Source organism: Montipora capricornis, chromosome 9 (assembly GCF_036669925.1).
Source record: "Montipora capricornis isolate CH-2021 chromosome 9, ASM3666992v2, whole genome shotgun sequence".
Taxonomy (NCBI): domain Eukaryota; kingdom Metazoa; phylum Cnidaria; class Anthozoa; order Scleractinia; family Acroporidae; genus Montipora; species Montipora capricornis.
This window is the reverse complement of record NC_090891.1, coordinates 36,315,671-36,335,670: the sequence shown is the minus strand read 5'-3', so window position 1 is coordinate 36,335,670 and position 20,000 is coordinate 36,315,671. Positions and strand designations below refer to the sequence as shown.

General features: G+C 38.8%; 1 protein-coding gene and 1 pseudogene across 2 annotated transcripts in view; one reads left to right on the top strand and one right to left on the bottom strand.

The window, feature by feature from the left end:
• LOC138015257 (WD repeat-containing protein 19-like) overlaps positions 1–14,091 on the bottom strand; it is a 46,675-nt gene extending 32,584 nt beyond the window's left edge. The window contains exons 1-18 of one of the 2 annotated variants that reach the window (XM_068862224.1): positions 13,986–14,091; positions 13,427–13,518; positions 12,971–13,036; positions 12,057–12,121; positions 11,596–11,656; positions 11,361–11,413; positions 9,997–10,042; positions 9,306–9,366; positions 8,931–9,002; positions 8,069–8,149; positions 6,774–6,854; positions 6,321–6,352; positions 6,098–6,179; positions 5,481–5,572; positions 4,936–5,003; positions 3,884–3,946; positions 3,419–3,504; positions 1,004–1,030 (exon numbers count right to left, since the gene is read on the bottom strand). In XM_068862224.1, coding sequence (XP_068718325.1) covers positions 1,004–1,030; positions 3,419–3,504; positions 3,884–3,946; positions 4,936–5,003; positions 5,481–5,572; positions 6,098–6,179; positions 6,321–6,352; positions 6,774–6,854; positions 8,069–8,149; positions 8,931–9,002; positions 9,306–9,366; positions 9,997–10,042; positions 11,361–11,413; positions 11,596–11,656; positions 12,057–12,121; positions 12,971–13,036; positions 13,427–13,518; positions 13,986–13,991 — 1,134 coding nt within the window. In that variant the 5' untranslated portion in view covers positions 13,992–14,091. The remainder of the gene's footprint in view (positions 1–1,003; positions 1,031–3,418; positions 3,505–3,883; positions 3,947–4,935; positions 5,004–5,480; positions 5,573–6,097; positions 6,180–6,320; positions 6,353–6,773; positions 6,855–8,068; positions 8,150–8,930; positions 9,003–9,305; positions 9,367–9,996; positions 10,043–11,360; positions 11,414–11,595; positions 11,657–12,056; positions 12,122–12,970; positions 13,037–13,426; positions 13,519–13,985) is intronic. The other variant, XM_068862223.1, reaches the window with a different exon arrangement.
• Positions 14,092–16,970: 2,879 nt separating this feature from the next.
• The window catches only part of LOC138016028 (uncharacterized), a 12,548-nt pseudogene continuing 9,518 nt past the window's right edge, over positions 16,971–20,000 (top strand).

The following is a 20,000-nucleotide window of genomic DNA, read 5'->3' as shown; positions in this document are numbered from 1 at the left end:
GGCCAAACACATTTCGGGACAAGGTGCAAACATTGTCACGGTTACGGAAAGTAAGATTTAGTTCTACTTTCCGCAACGCTTCACGTAACATTGCAATGAATTTTTCAAGCACTGCTCAGTGTAACAACTGTCCTGTAACTTGCGTCGCAACGGCTTGCGGGATCAGCCAATGAAAATAGTGAAAATGTTCCTTTGACCTCATGTGATCATCGAAAACGTTCACGAGATAAGTTGCAAGAAACGTTGCCTAATGTAACACCCTTAAGCAACTCATTTCGCAATGTGAGAGCTTTTGTCGCAACAAAATTGCAAAGCAAGTTGCAAGAAATATTGCCAGGTGTAAAGGCGCTCTTGCAATGTGCAATTTTTCGTGCAACTTGTCTCGCAACGCCATTGCGAGACACGTTGCACGAATCATAACCCTACGTAACATTCCTTGCAACGACCAACAACGTTGCCGAAACCAGTTACAGATACTGTTGCGGAAAGTAGAATTTAGTTCTACTTTCCGCAACGGTTGCAACGGATTTTTAAGCATTGCCCTTCAACTTGTGTCGCAACGGTTTGCGGCACCAACCAATGAAAATGTTCCTTTAACCTCATGTGATCATCGAAAGGAGACAAGTTGCATGAAACGTTGCTCAGTGTAACACCCGTAAAACAACTTGTTTCGTACTGTGAGAACGTTTGTAGAAATGGCGTTGCGAGACAAGTTGCACGAAAATTTTCACACGTGTCGGTGACCTCGAGGCTGTTGGTAAGAAAATAGGGATTGAACAAGCCTTTTCTGCGCAGATTATCAACCTTGCAGTATCCTCCTTTCTTTTACAGTGATGATACTGAAAGTCGTTTCCGCAACAGCCGAGAGGGAAACATGGGCATCTTGCTGAGGTTATAAAAATTTCCGTCCATGCTATCAACAAAAGGCTTTGTCAGAACAACAGACACACCCGACTGCAAAACCCCATTGACTAATTATACCCTTGTTCTTGTGTAAGCTTACCTGTACAACATTATCAACCACAGTCACCTATAAGTAAATAGAAGTATCGATGAATAGAAGGATTAGAAAATTCAAAATGTTCAAAGTTCAAAATGTCCAGTGAAGAATAAACTGTTTGGAAATGATACGGTATTAGATAAATCTCAAGCTGATTCCCTAGAAATTAAACTTGTCATAGATTTTCTATGAAACTTCGCACACTCTTGTAACATGTCAAGGAGATGATAAAAATGTAATAAAAGGGGGGTCACCGTACTCGTTTCCATGGTACGACGCTGACGAATACGGCTATTTAAGCCACTTTGACAATTGCCGCCCATGTTGGACAAATTTAGCTCGATTTGGTAAACGTAATCACGCATGATATAACGCAAAGCCTTTTATCTTTCTATGGTTAATTCACGTACGTAGGTGCAAAATGTATTTGAATTCCTTTGTGAGTACTTAAGTCTTAACACTCCAAACTAGATTTAGCTTGAGTGTGGGGCTGTTCGACTGGTAATGGCTCCTTCGGTACAATGTTATGAAATTGCCAAAAAAAACAAAATGGCCATAGTTTTTTTGCTGATTTTTTTACTTCTCCATAAAGACACTATTCTCAGCAAAAATACGAAACAAAATATGGGGGTCACTGTTCTAGCTCGTTCAGGAGAAAATAGCCATTCGTTGACGGATTAAGCTTGATGTCAATGAAAATCCGCCATTTTATCAATGTGCGCGAAATACTGCGTGCGCCAATGACGCAAGAAATCATGCGCAATAGTGCTGCACAATACAGAACCAAGAAATCCCCTTAAATATGACAGAACAAATAATATTAGCTTGAATCGGCCATTTATAGTAGCTACATTTTAAACCTGAAGCCTCAAACGTTGCGTCAAGACCCTCCAATAGGAACCTTTTGAGCGGAGGACGAAGACGACTACGACTACAAGTTTTCCGTACTGAGCATGCGAATAAGGTTTGGAGGCCACCGACATTTTTCGAAGTGCGCGTGCTCATAACGGAAAACCCGTATCATAGTCGATCTTATCCTCCGATCTAAAGGTCCCTAATATCATGATATAGAACGGCAAACAACACCTGACCCGTGGCTTAATTTTCTAAATACCAAGTGTGTCTTTGTCCACCATGAAAATGGATGAGCCCATTTATATCGTATCGAATTTTAGAGAGGCTTCGTGTAACTTATACCATCCCCCGAGCATTTACCCTCCCCTGAACCATGATACAGAAGCTGCGATTATCGTGTGTGGGGTTTTCTACGTCCCACAGGGTTATTGAACAATGAAGGGTTGTGAGACGGGGCCAACGATTTATCGTCCTTATCCGATAAGACTAGAGAGTCTAACCATTTGCAGATGGCATTACATCAAGGGCACCAAACGAAAAACTTATGCCAAAAGTCTTTGAGAGACATTTTGAGGCTCCTTGTGTGTAATGTTTAAAGACTGTCTAAAGAGATGTTTTTATCACCCAGAAGAATTTTATCTGTTCGGATATCTTAGCTGAAAAATGAAGTGTCCGAAAATTTTGGGGAATGCTTTCTTCATCTCAGAAATTGTTAGCTGGACGTTACCTTCTAAAAACTTCCCAACCAACCACTTGCTCATCCGAGACTGCTAAGTGTTCTCTTGAAGTGTCAAAAACTGCAAAAATATCCCTTCTGAAAAGGTAAGGGACTACTTTCTCTTGTTCCGAATCAATTAAGGTGATGTTTTAGTAAAGAAAACTATAGCTGCTTGGCAACGGTAGAAGCGGACTTCTTTGAACAGTTTGACTCTCCCGAACACATATTTCGCCGAAGATTATCGTTGGGTGTAGCAATTTCTTTTCAGTTATCTTAAGACCCTTCCGCCCTCGTCAAAACTGACTCATCCACGTGTGGGCAGATAGCCTGGGTAGCTTTAAGCTCTGTTAGACTCATCGCCATTAGATGAGCTTGGGTAAGGGTGCCTTTAAGGTTGGTAGGGAGCTTGAGTGAATTAAGGCCAAGCAGGGAAGTATCCGTGGCAAGCCCCGTGAGTGGGAACCACCACTGCATGAAGCTACTACCAAGCACCGTCACACTGAAATGGATTCAGTGGAATTAACATACTCAACTGACCCGTTACTTACCATTGCCCCAAACCGAGAAAAGGTGGGAACGGATGGGAGCTGGAATCCGCAAAGATTCGCTAAATACATACAGGCAGCCAAACAAAAGAACCCCAAAGATCAGCTCAAAAGCCACGAGGCAAGCAATAAGCCCCTGCGACCACCCCATAGATTGTGGGATTAACTTTGCCTAAATTACATTCTCATAGCCACCTGTAAGCTTCCCTTTCACTGAATTAAATTAAATAAAGTTCATATTATTACTAATAAATTTATTATTCATTTCCACCTCATTCGATTTCATAACATGCCACATACCTCTCTCAGAGAAGTGAGATAGGATAACCTTGTACCATTTGCACTTCCAAGAACTGGCAGCTTTGTAAGATACACGTGAATGGCACCTAGAGAAAATAAGAAGTTGATTTTTAAGTACAGTAGCTTGTATCATTTGCACAACAAATGGACATTTTAAAATATAAAACAACTATACGTTGCAGACATGTTTCGGCTGGAACTTCTGCCTTCTTCTGCAGTGTAAGTTGCATGAGATGCAAATCTGAATATAAATATCTGATAAGTGTTAATGAGTACAAATACAACGTAAAGAAAAATATCTAAAGCGTGCAAATTACAGAGAAAGGCTTAAGTTCATCACTTCATAAGAGAAATTAATTGAATTTTGACTGGCAATCGTTGGAAATGTAATCGTAATGCTCCTTTGAATTTCGTTAGATAAACTTACATGCAACTTTTTATCTCTAAATCTTATAATTTTATTACCTAACTGGGTGCCAACAGCAAGCAGTTGTCCATCATCTGTCCAAGAGATCCTGTCCAGGCGCCCTGTAAAGTGTACAGACAACAGGATGTACCAGCAGTAATCAAGGGTTAGTGAGGTGTGTTCGATTCCTTTTTGTCATGGATGAGGCATTTGAATTAGTAGTTGTATATTTTGGGGAGAATCATTTTGGACACTTTCCTAGTATTATTTTGATCAGTAATGAAGGTATCACAGGATTTATAAGTATTTTGACTGTTATCTTGTTGCTAATAATTTCATTATGAACAATTATGCAATGCATGTACTGTGATGCAATATCAGTTTTGTGGGATATCAGTAGTCTTTCTTGCTGTATAGCCAAACAGCGTGACTTCGCATTGTGTACAGCACGGGGTATTACTGGATGGTCACCCATCCAGGTATAGGCCTTTTTCGATTATTAAAATTCAGCTTGAAAGAGCCAGAGGTATAGAGGACAAAGACAAAGGAAAGTGGACGATATGCAAATATTTTTCACATTTCATTCCAACGAGTTTCTATTGTTTTTGCCCTCACTGCCTCACTATCAAGCTGAAAGAGACACGAATGTCCTAGAAATGAGATTAAGGTTGTTTGTGCCAAAACAAGATGGCGTCCAAACGCTGAAATCGTATGGCATCACGATCAATACCCAAGGGACATTCCACGCTACTGACATGATTAGAATGCATTCTCTTCCAATGCAAATATAGTTAAGAGCCACGCAATTTAAGTTCACTGTTACCCACAGTAGAAACTTAAAAGCACTGAATGAGACATGTTTTGTGGCAAAAGAGGAGCAAACATTTCAAGCATTTTAGCACTTTGCACTTTTTACATTCTCTATCTATTAATTATCCTGCTAAATTTCAAAGAAAGCAAGAATTAACCTTCAGTATTCCAAAGGCTATTGACAGTTTATTTTTTTCCCTTCAACTTTGAGGTCTGGCACCTTTTTGATTTTCAAGAAACACAACATCATGTCAAAATAAGCTGTCAAAAAAGCTACAGTGTATATGGCAACTTCACAAACCTCCTGCATCTTCTATGGTGATGATGGCATAAATTTCCTTCAGTTCTGTCAAGTCATGAATCTTCACACTGAAAGAGAGAGACATGACCCATTGAAATCACTAAGTGATATCCTCGCGCTACAGGCTGACAACCGCGTGACATCACGACATTTGATACGGTTGTTGATCTCATATATTTATAATAAACTGATCAAGGAAAACATTCCAAATAAAAAAAAACTACAAATCGGTGAGGAGGGGATATTATGAACCATCCCAAAAACCCATCAACCCACACAAAACAGCACAGAAAATGTAATGGAACTTGATCATCTGACTGTCAGAAAAAAGTCTTTTGACAAAGATTTGTAGTTTTTATGAAACATTTTCCTTGATCAGTTGAATCAAGCTGAGATCGGTTATTGCAGGCCAAAGCAAACATATGAGATCAAAAACCATGTCAATTATTGCGATGTAATGTGGCATTGAATCCCTAACTTTGTCTGGCTGTGCCTAGGGCCAGTTGACTTGATGTTGCTGCTTCAGTACTTCAAAATGTACTCACCAGTTGTCACCACAAGATGCAGCCTTATTAAGTTCCAATGATATGGCAATGCCAGTCAGTTCATCCTTGTGATCGCTAGTTTGGTACAACTCCTGTGTAATTCAGTGGTACATGCAGACAATTGAGCTCAGCATAAATGCTTTATTTCATGAGGACCCTCAAGAAACTGTATACATACTAACCCTACAACCATGCTTCATTATAATTATTCTCAACAGAATATTGCATTTCTGATTGGTCAATTGACAAGTGCTAATACGAAAGTTACCGTGGAAACACAGTGATGGGGTAATTTTGTTGAGTACATGCATATGATAAATGAAAAATTGTATGAAGTTGTTCATGCATTTTGAGATTATGGGGACATTAGGCAAGTGATGTTTTGAAAGTTCTCAAATTGCATTCTCCTACAGCAGGTGCAATTTTGAGAACTTTCATAACATCACTTGTGCCCATAAATCATGAAATGCACTAGTGTTGATACGATTTCCTATACTTATTGGTCAATAATAATAAAATAAATATTAATAGAGACCAAAAGGGGTTACCACGATTGGGACATGTAGCCCATGCAAGGCAAAACAATTAATGTCAAAATTCCATGACTCTTTCAATACCTGTCCAATTTCCTTGATATGTGTAGATATAACTACAAAGAAGCCATTTGAAAAACCTATCATAATGTAGCCATCACCAAACCTACAGAAAAAGAATGCTTTCATTAATACATGTAAATTAAATATAATGCCAAAACAACCAATCGCAAAGTCAGCCAAGCAATAGAAGGGTACAAGTATTGATCAGTGCCAAATTCATCCAACAATGATTCTAGCAACATACCATTTGTAGGCTACTATATTCCCATATCGTTGCTGTTGAAAGAAAATGTGTACATAAGGAAAAGTCAGCCCTGGGGACTCTGTTCAAAACTAGACTACACCGTAGCTAATTTGGACATCTTTCTCAGTTGCTAAATCACTAATCAAAATTATTCAGGGTTGCCCTATTAAAACATAGCCACATTGAATTAATGTCACAAAGTATTCCCTCAACCAAAACCTTTACAAGAAGTTACCCCAGCAAAGTAACATTAATTTGAGTGCTGTTCAGACATGGATTTTTCATGTATCATTATTGTAACAAAAAAAAAACTATTCATTAACTGTCACTCCAGTCCAGATAGTGGAAAATGGTACTGAAAGTCAGATGATGTAAACAATCATGGAGATTTATGGCACAATTAACGTCTATGTGAACCCTGAAAGATGAGAACATAATTATTCATTACAGTACCTGAAAAGCCAGTTCAACAGGGTTGTCGGGGTCATTCAAGTTGTATAAATATAAGGTTTTCCTGCCAACTATCATGCTGACCTAAATACACGAAGAAAGTGACAATAATATATTGTTAATTATTTAATATGTGTTGTTTCTGGTTGAAATGAGGTCAATTCTCAGAATACACCATTTTACAGTTATTTGCTTAGTTACCTGGCCTATGAATGGTCGTGAGGCTGGCGATGACCTTGTATTGTTGGGACCTCACTACTTTTATCATGTAAATAAATCCATTAGAAAAGTAGAGGGGTTGGTATCCAAATGAGGTCAACGAAAGCCTTGCTTCTATTCATACATGTACATGTACATGTTCATGTAGGTCAGGTATAAAGTTCCCAGCCATAACAGTGTAAAAATAATGGAAGGGTTACGTTTTAACAAACATTGGCCGTGTAACACTTTATATTTCAACAGACTTAAATTAGAGTGTAATGAGAAGTGCTAGTTTTGTACCCCATATGAACCAAGTGAGCATTAGCCCTACTAATGGAAATGGGCCCACACAAGGACAGAGAAAAACTCTGACTCCAGGGTGGAAATTGAACCCACGACCTTCAGGTTCGATCACCACTGCTCTACCGACTGAGTTACAATGTAACCTTGTAGCACTTCTCATTACACTCTAATCAGTTAAGTCTGTTGAAATATAAAGTGCTACATGGCCAACATTTGTAAAAACGTAACCAGGTGCCTTGTACTTGTACATGTTCATTGCCGTGACTTTAACATCTTCAGTTCCCACGGCCTGCTCCCGTCTGACCTTGTTATGCTCACTCGGTAGAGCAGCGGTGATCTAACTCGAAGTTCGTGGGTTCAATTCCCACCCTGGTCAGAGTTTTTCTCTGTCCTTGTGTGGGCCCATTGCCATTAGTAGGCTAACGCTATTATTATTATTATTATTGTATTGTATTGTATTGTATTGTATTAACGCTCACATGGTTCATATGGGGTACAAAACTAGCACTTCTCATTTACACTCTAATCAGTTACATGTAAGTGTAAAAATAATGGTCTTTTCTCATTTTCCATTGTTGTTTTTAAGACAGCAAAAACTGTAAATAAATAGTGAACTTCCTTAATTTGCATGGCAGCCAATTTATTGGCCATAGACAATAGATTTCGTACTCTGAGCCTCCAGTTGACTGCAAAAACAAATTAATTTTCAATCTCTAGGGACTCAACATGGTCGCCGGGTGATTAAAGGCCTATTGAGTTTTGAATTTGTTATGGAATTTCATTTTGAAACTTACTGTGTTCTCTCCTATGGAGCTCCTCTCGTCGGTCTTCATCTCACTGAACTGTATGTCACTTGGATCAGCACGAACAGTCGCCTTTAATGTAACAATGGATTACAAAGGAACATCTCGTACTGCCTTACTTACACAGTTTTGTGTGAGCTGGGACTGTTACAGTACAGTATTGCCTGAAACTACGGTAACTGTATTTACCCCTTAGAGACGAAGACATGCAGACCTAACCTTTGTTGTGAGTAATGGACTCACGTCCACTTCAGGTCGCAAAAAAAAAATTTCCAAGAGGGAAAACCGAGGTGCTCATAATTTATAATCTGCGAGAAATTTACCATGGAAAAGAACTACATTGTACAATAATTAAAATTTGTCAACTTAGAAGTGAAAATACCAGGCTGAGCGTGTAAAATTATTGAGAAATTTCAATTGATTCCTTGCAAATGCAAATTGCTCTAAAGCAAAAGTAACACCCCACTTAATAAATTATACACCCTGTACATGTACATCAATTATTCAATTCAAATAAACATTATTGTGCTATGGGGATTGAGTACAGTGTGCACAAAAGATTTTTCTTCAAGAAATTGGAGTGTTCGTTTACTTCTATTTATTTCCCAAGCCACAGAATTTAAAGTACTACGTAAAATACTTGAACTTAAGACAGCTATGCATTTTAGCAATTGGGTTCCTGATACAGGCGCTAAATTCATCAAAATTGGCAGCAATTTCATTAGTATTAATTTTATACATTTACTAATTATGCATGGACTTCATTTTTAATAAAATATACATGTAAAACAAAAAAGGTACAATGTATATTGATTTCTAATTAAAATAAATTGGCACTACACTGTATACTCACCTGTCTAATCGTATCCCCATCAACATTACTGACTGTGATGCACTTGTCCTCACCACCAAGCGCTAGTAAATTCTTTCAGAAGACATAATACAAAGATATAAAGAATCTAAGAAAATTTAATTAATCTGCAAAAAACTATTTTTTAAACAACATACTCCATAATCCACACTAGTATATCTTTAATGGTTCTTAAACTCATTCACACCTCAAACAACCAAGGACATCCCCCCATTGACAAGTAAAAGTGTCACTCTCAGGGGTCAATGTGTTACACACCTCAAACACCCTAGGACGCCCCCACCCCCCACCCCCCCTCCCATTGACACGTAAAGTGTCACTCTGATGTGCAGGGGTCAATGGGTAATTTAAACCTACCTCTGAGTTCCAGGCCCCACAGACAATCTTCTTCGTGTGTTTACCAAGTATGGGTACTTTCCTGAGAAATCAAGCATCACACTTTAAAATAGTTAATTTGGCAATACCCCCCCGGTACTTAGTGTAATCATTTGCTTGGTAATGGTTGGTAATTTATGACTGGAAGGGTGCTCAGAGGTGACCATAAATTATTGTTTCATGCATTTTAGACAATGTAGACTACAAGTAGTAGGACCTCATGATTAGCAACCATTTACTCACACATCATTTATGTCTGTCATAAGGGTGTCTTAGATCTGATGTGACAAAAATTTGTGGTGAAGTCATGGAGTAAGCAAGTCGCATGTGAAAGTCGTAAACAAACATCATATGTACCAACACAAATGGTTTAAACAATACAAAAGTCAAAACACTTCTTTGCTTGGTAAAAAAAAATGCATATTAATTTTTAAAAAAATTAATCAAGCTGTAAATTGCGAATGGCAAGGAGCTGGGTTGTATTGGAATTAAGTCTTGGTAAGACCCACATCCCATGCAGCCTAATTTTTCTAGCTTTGATTTGTTTTTGATTAATACTGTGTCAGCTAATGCCAACTTTATACCCTGACCAGAAATTTTTCCACTCAGCCATATAAAGTTTTGGAGGAGCTATTATACTACTGTAACAGTAACTTAAGATAACTTAAATCACCTTGAAGTTTGATGGTTGTACATCAGCAAGTTTCCCTTGGAGGTTCCTGACAGGTGATCATGTAAAATTCATGGGCAATGAAGAATTTAAAAATTACTTTTTTGTTCCATGGGTTATTCCAGAAAAAATCCACACCCCCCCCCCCCCCCGACGGATGGGGTCGTTTTTTAACCCCCCCTCTCACCTGGATTTCCTGGAGCCCAAAACCCCCCCACCTGTCTGAATTTCCAAGACAAAAGACCCCCCCCCCTCCTGCCTGGATTTCTGCGAAAAAATATTAGGCTTAAATTTAATTTATTTTTAATAGAAAATACACACAATCACATATAGAAGATGTTTTTTTTTAATTTCTAAAGCTTTGGCTAAATTGTAAAAAAATTCTGTTGTGTGGAACTAAGAAAAGAAAGGAGCAAAAATGCTAAAACCCGAACGCGTGTTTATACACTCTTAGCTCATAAAAATCAATTGCCCTTGTTCTTTCTTTGCTCTTTGCGCTTTCTTTGTTCTTTCTTTGTATCATTAAACGAAACAACAGTGGCGCGCTGGGTCTGGGTACGAGTAAAAATGTGTCAGGCGTTTCAAACTCTTCATTGCAATATTGTTGCGACGGCTCTTTCTTTAGTATCTTGTTCGCGTTTTCTGCTATAAAAGGACCTGCGAAGGAACTTAGATTATTATTTATGTCAGGTGAGAAATATGTGAGTATTTCTACTATTTTCAGGGTCTGAGAGCGCTAAACTGTCACCGAACTAAATGTTCGAATCGCGTGAACTATCGATTCAGATGACCACTGCAGAAGACTTTTTCGAGTTCAACCCCCCCTCGCGCCTGGATTTCCAGGGTCCTTGACTCCCCCTCCCGCGAAAATTTCCAGAATCCCATCCGTCGGGAGGGTGTGGATTTTTTCTGGAACAACCCAATGGAAAAAGATCAACAAAATAATGTAATCACTACCACAAAAACCATTCTTTGGCACGCAGTGTATCAACTAAACCAAATGGTTCTGGTTTCTTTTTTACTCTTTCATGTATTTAAATGTATTTGACATGGTATGGCTCACTTTGGGCAAGGATATTAACTTTTAAAATTAGAATTATCATATAATTATAGTATGGTAATCATTATCATGCTCAGTCAAGTCTCAGTCAAGTTATTTTTACCACATGTAAATACATAGAACAATAGCTATTTTAAAACTATAATAGCAACACAACTTACATGTAAGGTACTAATGATCCAACTCCCCCCTCCTTTTCCCCCAAAATAAAAAAAACTAAAAAGCCAACCTGGCATGCAGCTAAACCTATGTGCCCAGGCTCATAGCTATACAATATAAATTGTAGTTAGTACTACTACTAACTCACCTATTGCCAGCTGTGGCCCAACTCTTGACCAGAGTAAAAAAGTTAATCCTTCCCTAAACAACATCAAAACAAAAAATGCTTCTAATCAATAAATAATTTTGTTGATTTCCATCACATTTGAAGGAGAAGAATTTAATATTTTGCATTTTAAATTGCTAACAAAAGAATACTGTACAACTAAATATAACAAGTTTAATTAATTAAGTTGAAAATTACTTTAATTAATTTGCATTACCTAAGCCCACTTTCTAGCTGTATGGTCTTGTGCGAATTTGCATCCCATAAATAAACAATACCTGAAAGCACAGTGAGTAACAGTCTGTAATTAGCTTGGAAATACATGAAAGCATTAAATCTTAATTTTCTTATTCATTATCATAAGGACCATGATTTTTAATACTTCAAGTAGTGATCAACCGTAAGACCTGCAGTTGCAATGGTTCTCTAAGTGAGCCCATGGATTGATACTGTATAGTCAAATCTCATAAAGAAGCCATACAACAACAAAATATTATTGATTTTCATTATCAATAATTGTACATGTATATTATTACAATGTAAATAAATTGTGAAGTAACTTGATGTGGAATTGGTCTCACTTACTTTGTACACTATTAGAAATTGCTGTCCACACAATTTTTATTTGTGCAATTCTTAGGAAATGTCCAATGGTCAAGGCAAATTAACAAGTGTTACCATTTTTTTCCTGTATAATGGCCAAGGTATCTCCATCTTTATCCCAAGCCATTCCTGTGCATACCCTAGAATAATGACCAAACTGGTTGAAATTAAATTGTAATACAATAGTTTACAAGCTTAAATTACAGACAACTAGCACATACATGTATACAACATTGAACAACAAATTAAAACAATAGTTTAATCGTTGCATCTACCGAATCACCAACCAATGCATAGTAATTTATTAAATTTCCGCATGTAAAAGCCAAGTTTACACGTACATGTATTACATTAGCCACAAAATATACAATTTGTCTACAAGAAATCTTGTGTTTTACTTTAATCAAAATAGTTTCAACCCTTGCCACTGTGTTATTGTATCTAAACATTTAATGCTAATATCATGATCACAAATCATGAATGTTTGCATAACACGATTTAACTAATAACACACCTGAAACCAAGTGCAATGGGGACCAGCCTGGCATCTCAAACTCATAATAATATTGATGTTTAAGATTTAAACTCTGTTGATCAATATTATTAACTCTGTTCTTGTACAAACATTTCCTTTTATTTACATGTATAGTATATTCTTTTTATAGTGACTTAAGCATCTTTAATAAATACAGAAACATGTCTCTATTATGCTTTGACTTTTTTCTACCATGATAAAATTTTCTGCATTAAACAGCTCTCAATAGAAAAATCTGATAGAAACATGAGAATCTCCTGCTCCATTTTGATCATGATCCCCTTATTCAATTTCCACCAGTCCATCCTGAACCATCAATCTGGCCATCAAAACATTAATTGTGATTGTAATAATGTGATCACTCAATAATTACATCACTTTAATTAAACATGGTAAGATTCTGAGGACAGCACGTTAATTAATATGGGTGCAAAAAATTCATAATACTACTGACCCTGGTAGGTTGACTTCATCTTTTTGTTCTCCATGACGATCATAAATTGCAACAACTCTATTTGTTCTAAAATTATATAGAGAGGAAAATTCAATATTAACTTATGCAACTAATAAATTAATTATGAAAAATTCACAATTACTTTATTCATCCATTCATTTAAACAGTGTACTGACAATGCCCTTGGAGAGTTAACACACAGGGTCCCTTAAACAGGTCCACCTCCAATTACCCTTCCATCCAGGATAATTACCACAGAGGACAACACACAACATCGAGAATTCTGTGCCCAATTCACAATAGGGCTTGGCAGGAAGCAGAAATCAGTCTGGGCCTTTAAATAAAATGGATTCAGCTAATTCCACTAGCCTCAACCTTAATTCCTTGATTATTCTGTGTATATCACTAAACTCTCATCCAATAATTATTGTTTACATGCAAGTTAAGAGTACCTACCCAGTTACAGCTAAGTAGTTTCCTAGTTTTTGTTGCCAGCTATAGGTCACAGCACCTCCACCAGTCACCTTTTCAGGAACACTAAATACACGCTTAAAAACACAGGAACTAGTATGTATTTACATGTAAGTATCGTGCACATGGGTGAAATATTACAGCCTGGACTCTTATGCTAGTTATAGGTTTAACCAAGCATTCTTTGGGCCGTTATATTACGCACCCACTAAAGGCCGTGCACAAAAGCAAATTGACCAGCTGTGAACATCCTATTCTGCCAAGACGATACCCGGCTATTTCAAATTATCTACTTCCTACTTAAAAGCGAAGTGATGTATGAACTCACATACAGTTGAAAATAGACGATTCGATTTTTCACTGGAGGATCAAGGGGATTCCACTTCTGTACAAGTCAGAACATTATTTACATATAAGTTTATATATTTTTGCCATGGAGACGACGTTAACATTGAGCTTCAGGCGTACCAAAAACTCTACGAAACACACACAAATGCGAAAATTTAAACACACAGATACAAATTTTCAAAAAAGGAAATGTTACCTTCATAATTCCTTGATTATTCCAAACAATTGCAATCGGGTATTAATTTAACTTTCCTGAGTTTATGAAGTTGACGATTTGCGAGTGAAGCGTACATGTTAGTCCCACGAGGTATCCCACACATGCGCTATCTCATACTACATGTAAGTCGCATGAACTATCCTACACTGACGTCCACTTTTCATTTTCTCACCAGATATAATACACTATCGTTAGGCATCATACACTATTACTAGCCATCATTAATAACCGCCGCACATCATTCACTATCGTTACACATCATCCACTATAACCACACATCAAAGTGTGAAGTTCGAAGTTCAGTGCCAGTGAAGAAACAAATACGGAATTCATGAGCACTTCTGAAAGCTTAAAAGGCAGAATCACCTGACATATACAAAAAGGAAACGAGTTTTCTCTCCGGTATTCTTCTCATGACCTCAGCGGAAATTACATTCTGTCCAACAAACAGTTATCGTCCTAATTCTTCAGTTCTTACTTATCAGCTAAGTTTTGGAATGCGCTACCCTTGATTTTGTCCGTACCACTGAGTTAACAGGTTTTAAAATGAGAATGCGGGGTCACATTTTGTATAGCCGTTTTTTTTCCTTTTTTTTGAAGTACATGTTCTTTAAACATCTTATATTTTGTTATGTATCCGTATTTGCTATGTAGCTGAGCTGTAAACGTAATTTCTCGAATTAAGATAGCAGGGCGCGTGCGTACACTTTGTATTCCGTAACTTCAGTGCTTACCATATGAGAGGTGAAATGACTTTGGTCGTGAATATATAAGCAATCGACATCTTACGCTAAATTGTAATGACAAGGGAGGTCTGGAGCTGTGAGTAGGCGTGGGATTTGTCACATATGGTTTAGGGGCCGACAGATCTCTCCCTCAATGCCGTACCGGGAGGCGAGGTCGGTAGCAGAAAGCAGCGAAGGGCCAACTGCGTCCAAAAGCGATCGCACGGGCCGAAATCCCGGGATGACTCGTTTGGTACGACGCTCCAGCGCCACGTCTGGAGGTACTTCACTTTTTCTCTCTTGTTCAAAAATTCCGTCAGCGCATGTCTAAATGTTCTGGCTCTCCGATACGTAGCCATTCTCGTCACCACAGCCCCGAATCTTATGTTGTGCGCATGACCTTGGGCTCTGGGAAACTCTATGTACCAGAACATGCGCGCCGTGGGCTTCTTCTCGCCAACAATTGGCCATGTGAATCTTACGGCGCCTGTTCTCTGCTCGTGCTAACATCAATGCACCAATCGGAGACGCTTGTAATTGCTCTTTACGAAAACCAATGAGAAGACACTTTGTGTCAGGGTTTCCCAGAGCTCATATGCGCAAAAGAGAAGAGCTCTGAGGTCGAGATTGATAGGGAGCATACCGAAAAAAGGTGCTGGTTTTTACAAGGACTTGACATTTTAATTGATTCTACAGCCGCGCATAAGCGTAACGTAAGAACCGTGCGTGTCTGGTCTTCTCGAGACAGAGGTGAGAGATGGTTTCGTGCAGACTGGGACACCTAAAATGCTTTGTTGTAAACATGGCGGTTCACGAGCGAAGTTGTCTCTCTGGCCCTTTCTATGGACAAATTCCAGGACCTACCGACACAATTTGGGCAAGTTTCCAAAGCCAAAAACTTCAATCGATGCTGTATTTTGCCGGTAGGACTGGGTGGCCCGACACTTATAAGAAAAATCTACGAAATGAAAATCGGAGGTCTTCCCTTGTCATGGAATGGCAAAATTACCCAGAATTCATTTTGGGAATGAACGAGGCAACTTAAGAGGCAAGAGACCGACCCTCATCAAATGGCTGAAGCGCCACCGGAGGAAAGAGTGAGAAGAAAGTGCTGCTTTTTTTCACTGTTCTCCTCGTGGCAAAAAACTGGCCTTTCGTAATTGTTCTTGTCAAAGGAAGAGTAATATGTAAATAAGAGAATACTGAGATTTACATTTGCAGATTACTTAAGTCAAACTCCTCATCTTTACTCAATAAGCGCATTCAAAATGTCTTCATATTACTGTATAAAAGTTTGTTTTTGAAGGATTTTCCTGCTACTGTATACAAAAAGTAAATGAGTTTTCTCTCCGGTCTTCTTCTCATGATCTCCGCGGAAATTACATTCTGTCCAACAACCAGTTATCGTCCTTATTCTTCAGTTCTTACTTATCAGCTAAGTTTTGGAATGCGCTACCCGTGGTTTTGTCCGTACCACTGAGTTAACAGGTTTTAAAATGAGAATGCAGGGCCACATTTTGTATAGCCGTTTTTTTTCCCTTTTTTTTTGAATTACATGTTCTTTAAATATCTTATATTTTGTAATGTATCCGTATTTGCTATGTAGCTGAGCTGTAAACGTAATTTCTCGAATTAAGATAGCAGGGCGCGTGCGTACGCTTTGTATTCCGTAACTTCAGTGCTTACCATATGAGAGGTGAAATGACTTTTGTCGTGAATATATAAGCAATCGACATCTTACGCTAAATTGTAATGACAAGGGCGGTTTGGAGCTGTGAGTAGGCGTGGGATTTGTCACATATGGTTTAGGGGCCGACATATCTCTCCCTCAATGCCGTACCGGGAGGCGAGGTCGGTAGCAGAAAGCAGCGAAGGGCCAACTGCGTACAAAAGCGATCGCACGGGCCGAAATCCCGGGATGACTCGTTTGGTACGACGCTCCAGCGCCACGTCTGGAGGTACTGCACTTTTTCTCTCTTGTTCAAACATTCCGTCAGCGCATGCCTAAATGTTCTGGCTCTCCGATACGTAGCCATTCTCGTTACCCGTTGTTTGCTGTCGTACTGTATACCTCAATGGCCATTCATAAAACTACAACCCGCACCTATTGAAAGAGCTGTAAAACTACAAGTTCTGCTCATTTGGTGGTCAGATGGTGCTTTATTCATATGCAAAGCGGACAACACAAAGAAGATGCCAAGCAATTACGTTATAATTTTTGACACTTTCACTGTAACTTGATAAAATGAAAAGACTGTTTGGTTGTAGACAGTTCGCGAGATACTAGTGAGACGGGACTAAATGGACAAGAGAGGTGGTCTCCGGAAATTCATCGCCTTCTTTCTTTGGACCCTAATTGTAAAGGTAACTCTCACATTAGCTGCAAAGAACCTGATTTAACTTTACTTAGGCATTTACTAAAAAACAAACAGCTAGTTATGGACAGTATACACACTCTCATGAGAGAATTGAGTACGTACGAAGATTTGAAATTTGATGTTAATTTTTAAAAAACTAAAAGGGAAGATAAACTTCAGTTTTAAATAGACCAATTTCGCAGGCGAACCCCTTTTAGCGGGTCCGGGGCATAGCCCCCGAGAGAGATTTTTAAATTCATATTAAGTCCTCGTTTTCAAGGATAATATTTGGTTGTTAAAAATATTATAAATTATCTCTGTCAGTAAGCGATTCTTGTCTATACTGAAGTTCTTCGTCAAAATCCATACTAGTTAAACGTTTTCTTTTAGCACATTTCACAGGGTTAGAGACAAGAAAGAAATGATGGGGGTGCGGGGCTTAGGTCAGCATACAACAAAGTATCATCTTTCATGTCCATTCTGAATAATTTACACATGCATGCAACAAATTATAATCTTTGGCAGTCACTAGGTATAGACAAGAGTGAATTAGATATCTAACGACGACGGTTGCGGAAATCAAAATTCCACGAACAATTCGGATATCGAGGAAAAGAGACGTGTATTTGAAGGGCGGATTATAGACGAATAATTGAAGTGATCCACGCACTTAGCAGGACAATTTTTACAGACACCTGAAAAATTCAGACGCTTTCAACGGGATTCGAACCCATGACCTGGGGCCTGTTTCTCGAAAGTCCCGAAAACGTTTCGGACCCAAACCTGGAAAGGCCATTCGTGAAACTGTCAACCGCTTGTTTTGGAAAGCCGACTAAAAGAAACATGTCTGTGAAGTTTAATGACTTAAATCCTCTCCTTTCTTGAGATACAGAGGGAATTGTGACACGCGAAAACGGCACGTAAAGTTTCGGGACTTTCGAGAAACGGGCCCCTGGTCCCAACAAATTGACCTGCTCCCAACTGTGTAGCCTCAATAGAGTGTTTTCACTCACGTTATCAGTAATCTTGTTTTTCCATCGAAACAAGAGAAGACGTTTGCATGATCATGGAGCTCAATTCCCGGGGGATTAGTTGGAGACACCAACATGGTTGCCGTTCGTTTATTTAGGGACACGAGCATCGCCGTCTTGAGGTCACGTGAAAACACTCCATAGAGGTCATTGGTTAGAATCCCGTTAAAGCCGCTTCAAATTTTCAGGTGTCAAAATAAGACAATTGCTTAAATTGTCCTGATAATTGCGAGGATCACTTCAATCTTTTAAATACGAATATCATTCGTTCAATGTGGAAAAACTCCTGCTGCTTTGCCATACTCCATAAATTGAAGGTTTTAACGAAAACGTGAGTATACAATTCGATACAATGGCCGTAAATCTTAAAATTAATTTCTCCGGCAACTTTTATTTAAAAACTGGATAAAGTGGTTACGTTTAGCCTTCTTAACGAACTGTGGTGCTGCGTTGGTGGGGAAGTAAAACACAGAAATGGGTATATCAACTGAGTTGACATGGTAAATCGACCACCGTAAAGAAATAAGCCTTAAAAGCAGGCGTATTTTTGTTTTGGTAAGAATTATCGGCCGACATCTTGGATTGCGAGACCAATAGAGGAGTGAGATGAGTAAAAAAGCTGCACTCAATGAGAGGAGGACAGTGTCAAATGGTAGTGGGGGAAGGGGAAGGGGAAGGTTGAGAGAATTCAACCCTCCATCGGCTGTGTGCTTTCAAAATGACGGCCCATTACGAACGTTGGACCTCAAACAAGCGTCCGCCTGCCAAAAAACGCTTGCTCTGCAGGGTATAAATAACTTTGAAAGCTGCCGTTTCGAGCGTTAGCGCCTCGTTAGAGTGAATTCGTTCTGACGAAGAGCTAAAGCTTGAATCGTCACGGAGGTCAATTGACCATACCAACTCAGTTGATACACCCATTTCTGTTTTATTTTAAAACCTGTTTGTAGCACTCGAGTTATGGCACTCACTCAAATTGTAGCACCCTCGTTCTCCTGACGTGTATTGTACCAATGTTGTACAATGTGAACAAGATGAAATTGGCCTGAAATACTCAGGATAGCGAAATACACTTTAAAGTGACCCATAGATTCGTGGCCGTCAACATCGCCGATCCTGGTTTCCAAAATCAAGCAAAATCAGAGAAATTGCTTGCACGAACGTATGTCGCTACGTAACCACAAAACCCCCAACTTTTTTTTGTATCTTTTTGCGGGAGATCACATGTGGTGAGACGGACAAAGCTCCTGCAAAGAAGAACTCAAATGTAATTCATCATGGTGTGATGTGTCTGTTTATTTCAGTTTACAGTCGTATCGAAATCAAAACTGGTGAAAACGTTTTTTTTTTACGTTGAATAAATGTAATTTAATTTGACTTGCAGAATTCCTCGCAACTTATGCACAAACGTACCACTGATGTTTCCGACGCCGAGGCCATTTACAATTATTATCAGCAATCGGTACAATCTAAGGTATTGACGTTTCTTTTTTGGTCAAAACTTGTTTATATCGATAGACTGCTGGAGAGAATCACCAGTTATGCGACAATGGCCTTCTCTCTCTCTCTGAGAGAGAGGTAGAGAGAGAGAGAGAGAGAGAGAGAGAGAGAGAGAGAGAGAGAGAGAGAGAGAGAGAGAGAGAGTTTTTCTCTTGTCGCTTAAGGTGGCTCGGGCATATCATTACATGTAGATACGACTGACTACTACTACTACCACCACCACCACCACCACCACTACCACCACCACCACTACTACTACTACTACTACTACTACTACTACTACTACTACTACTACTACTACTACTACTACTACTACTACTACTACTACTACTACTACTAATTAAACGGTGTACTGGTGTGTAGTGCCCAAGTGCAGGCTCTTCG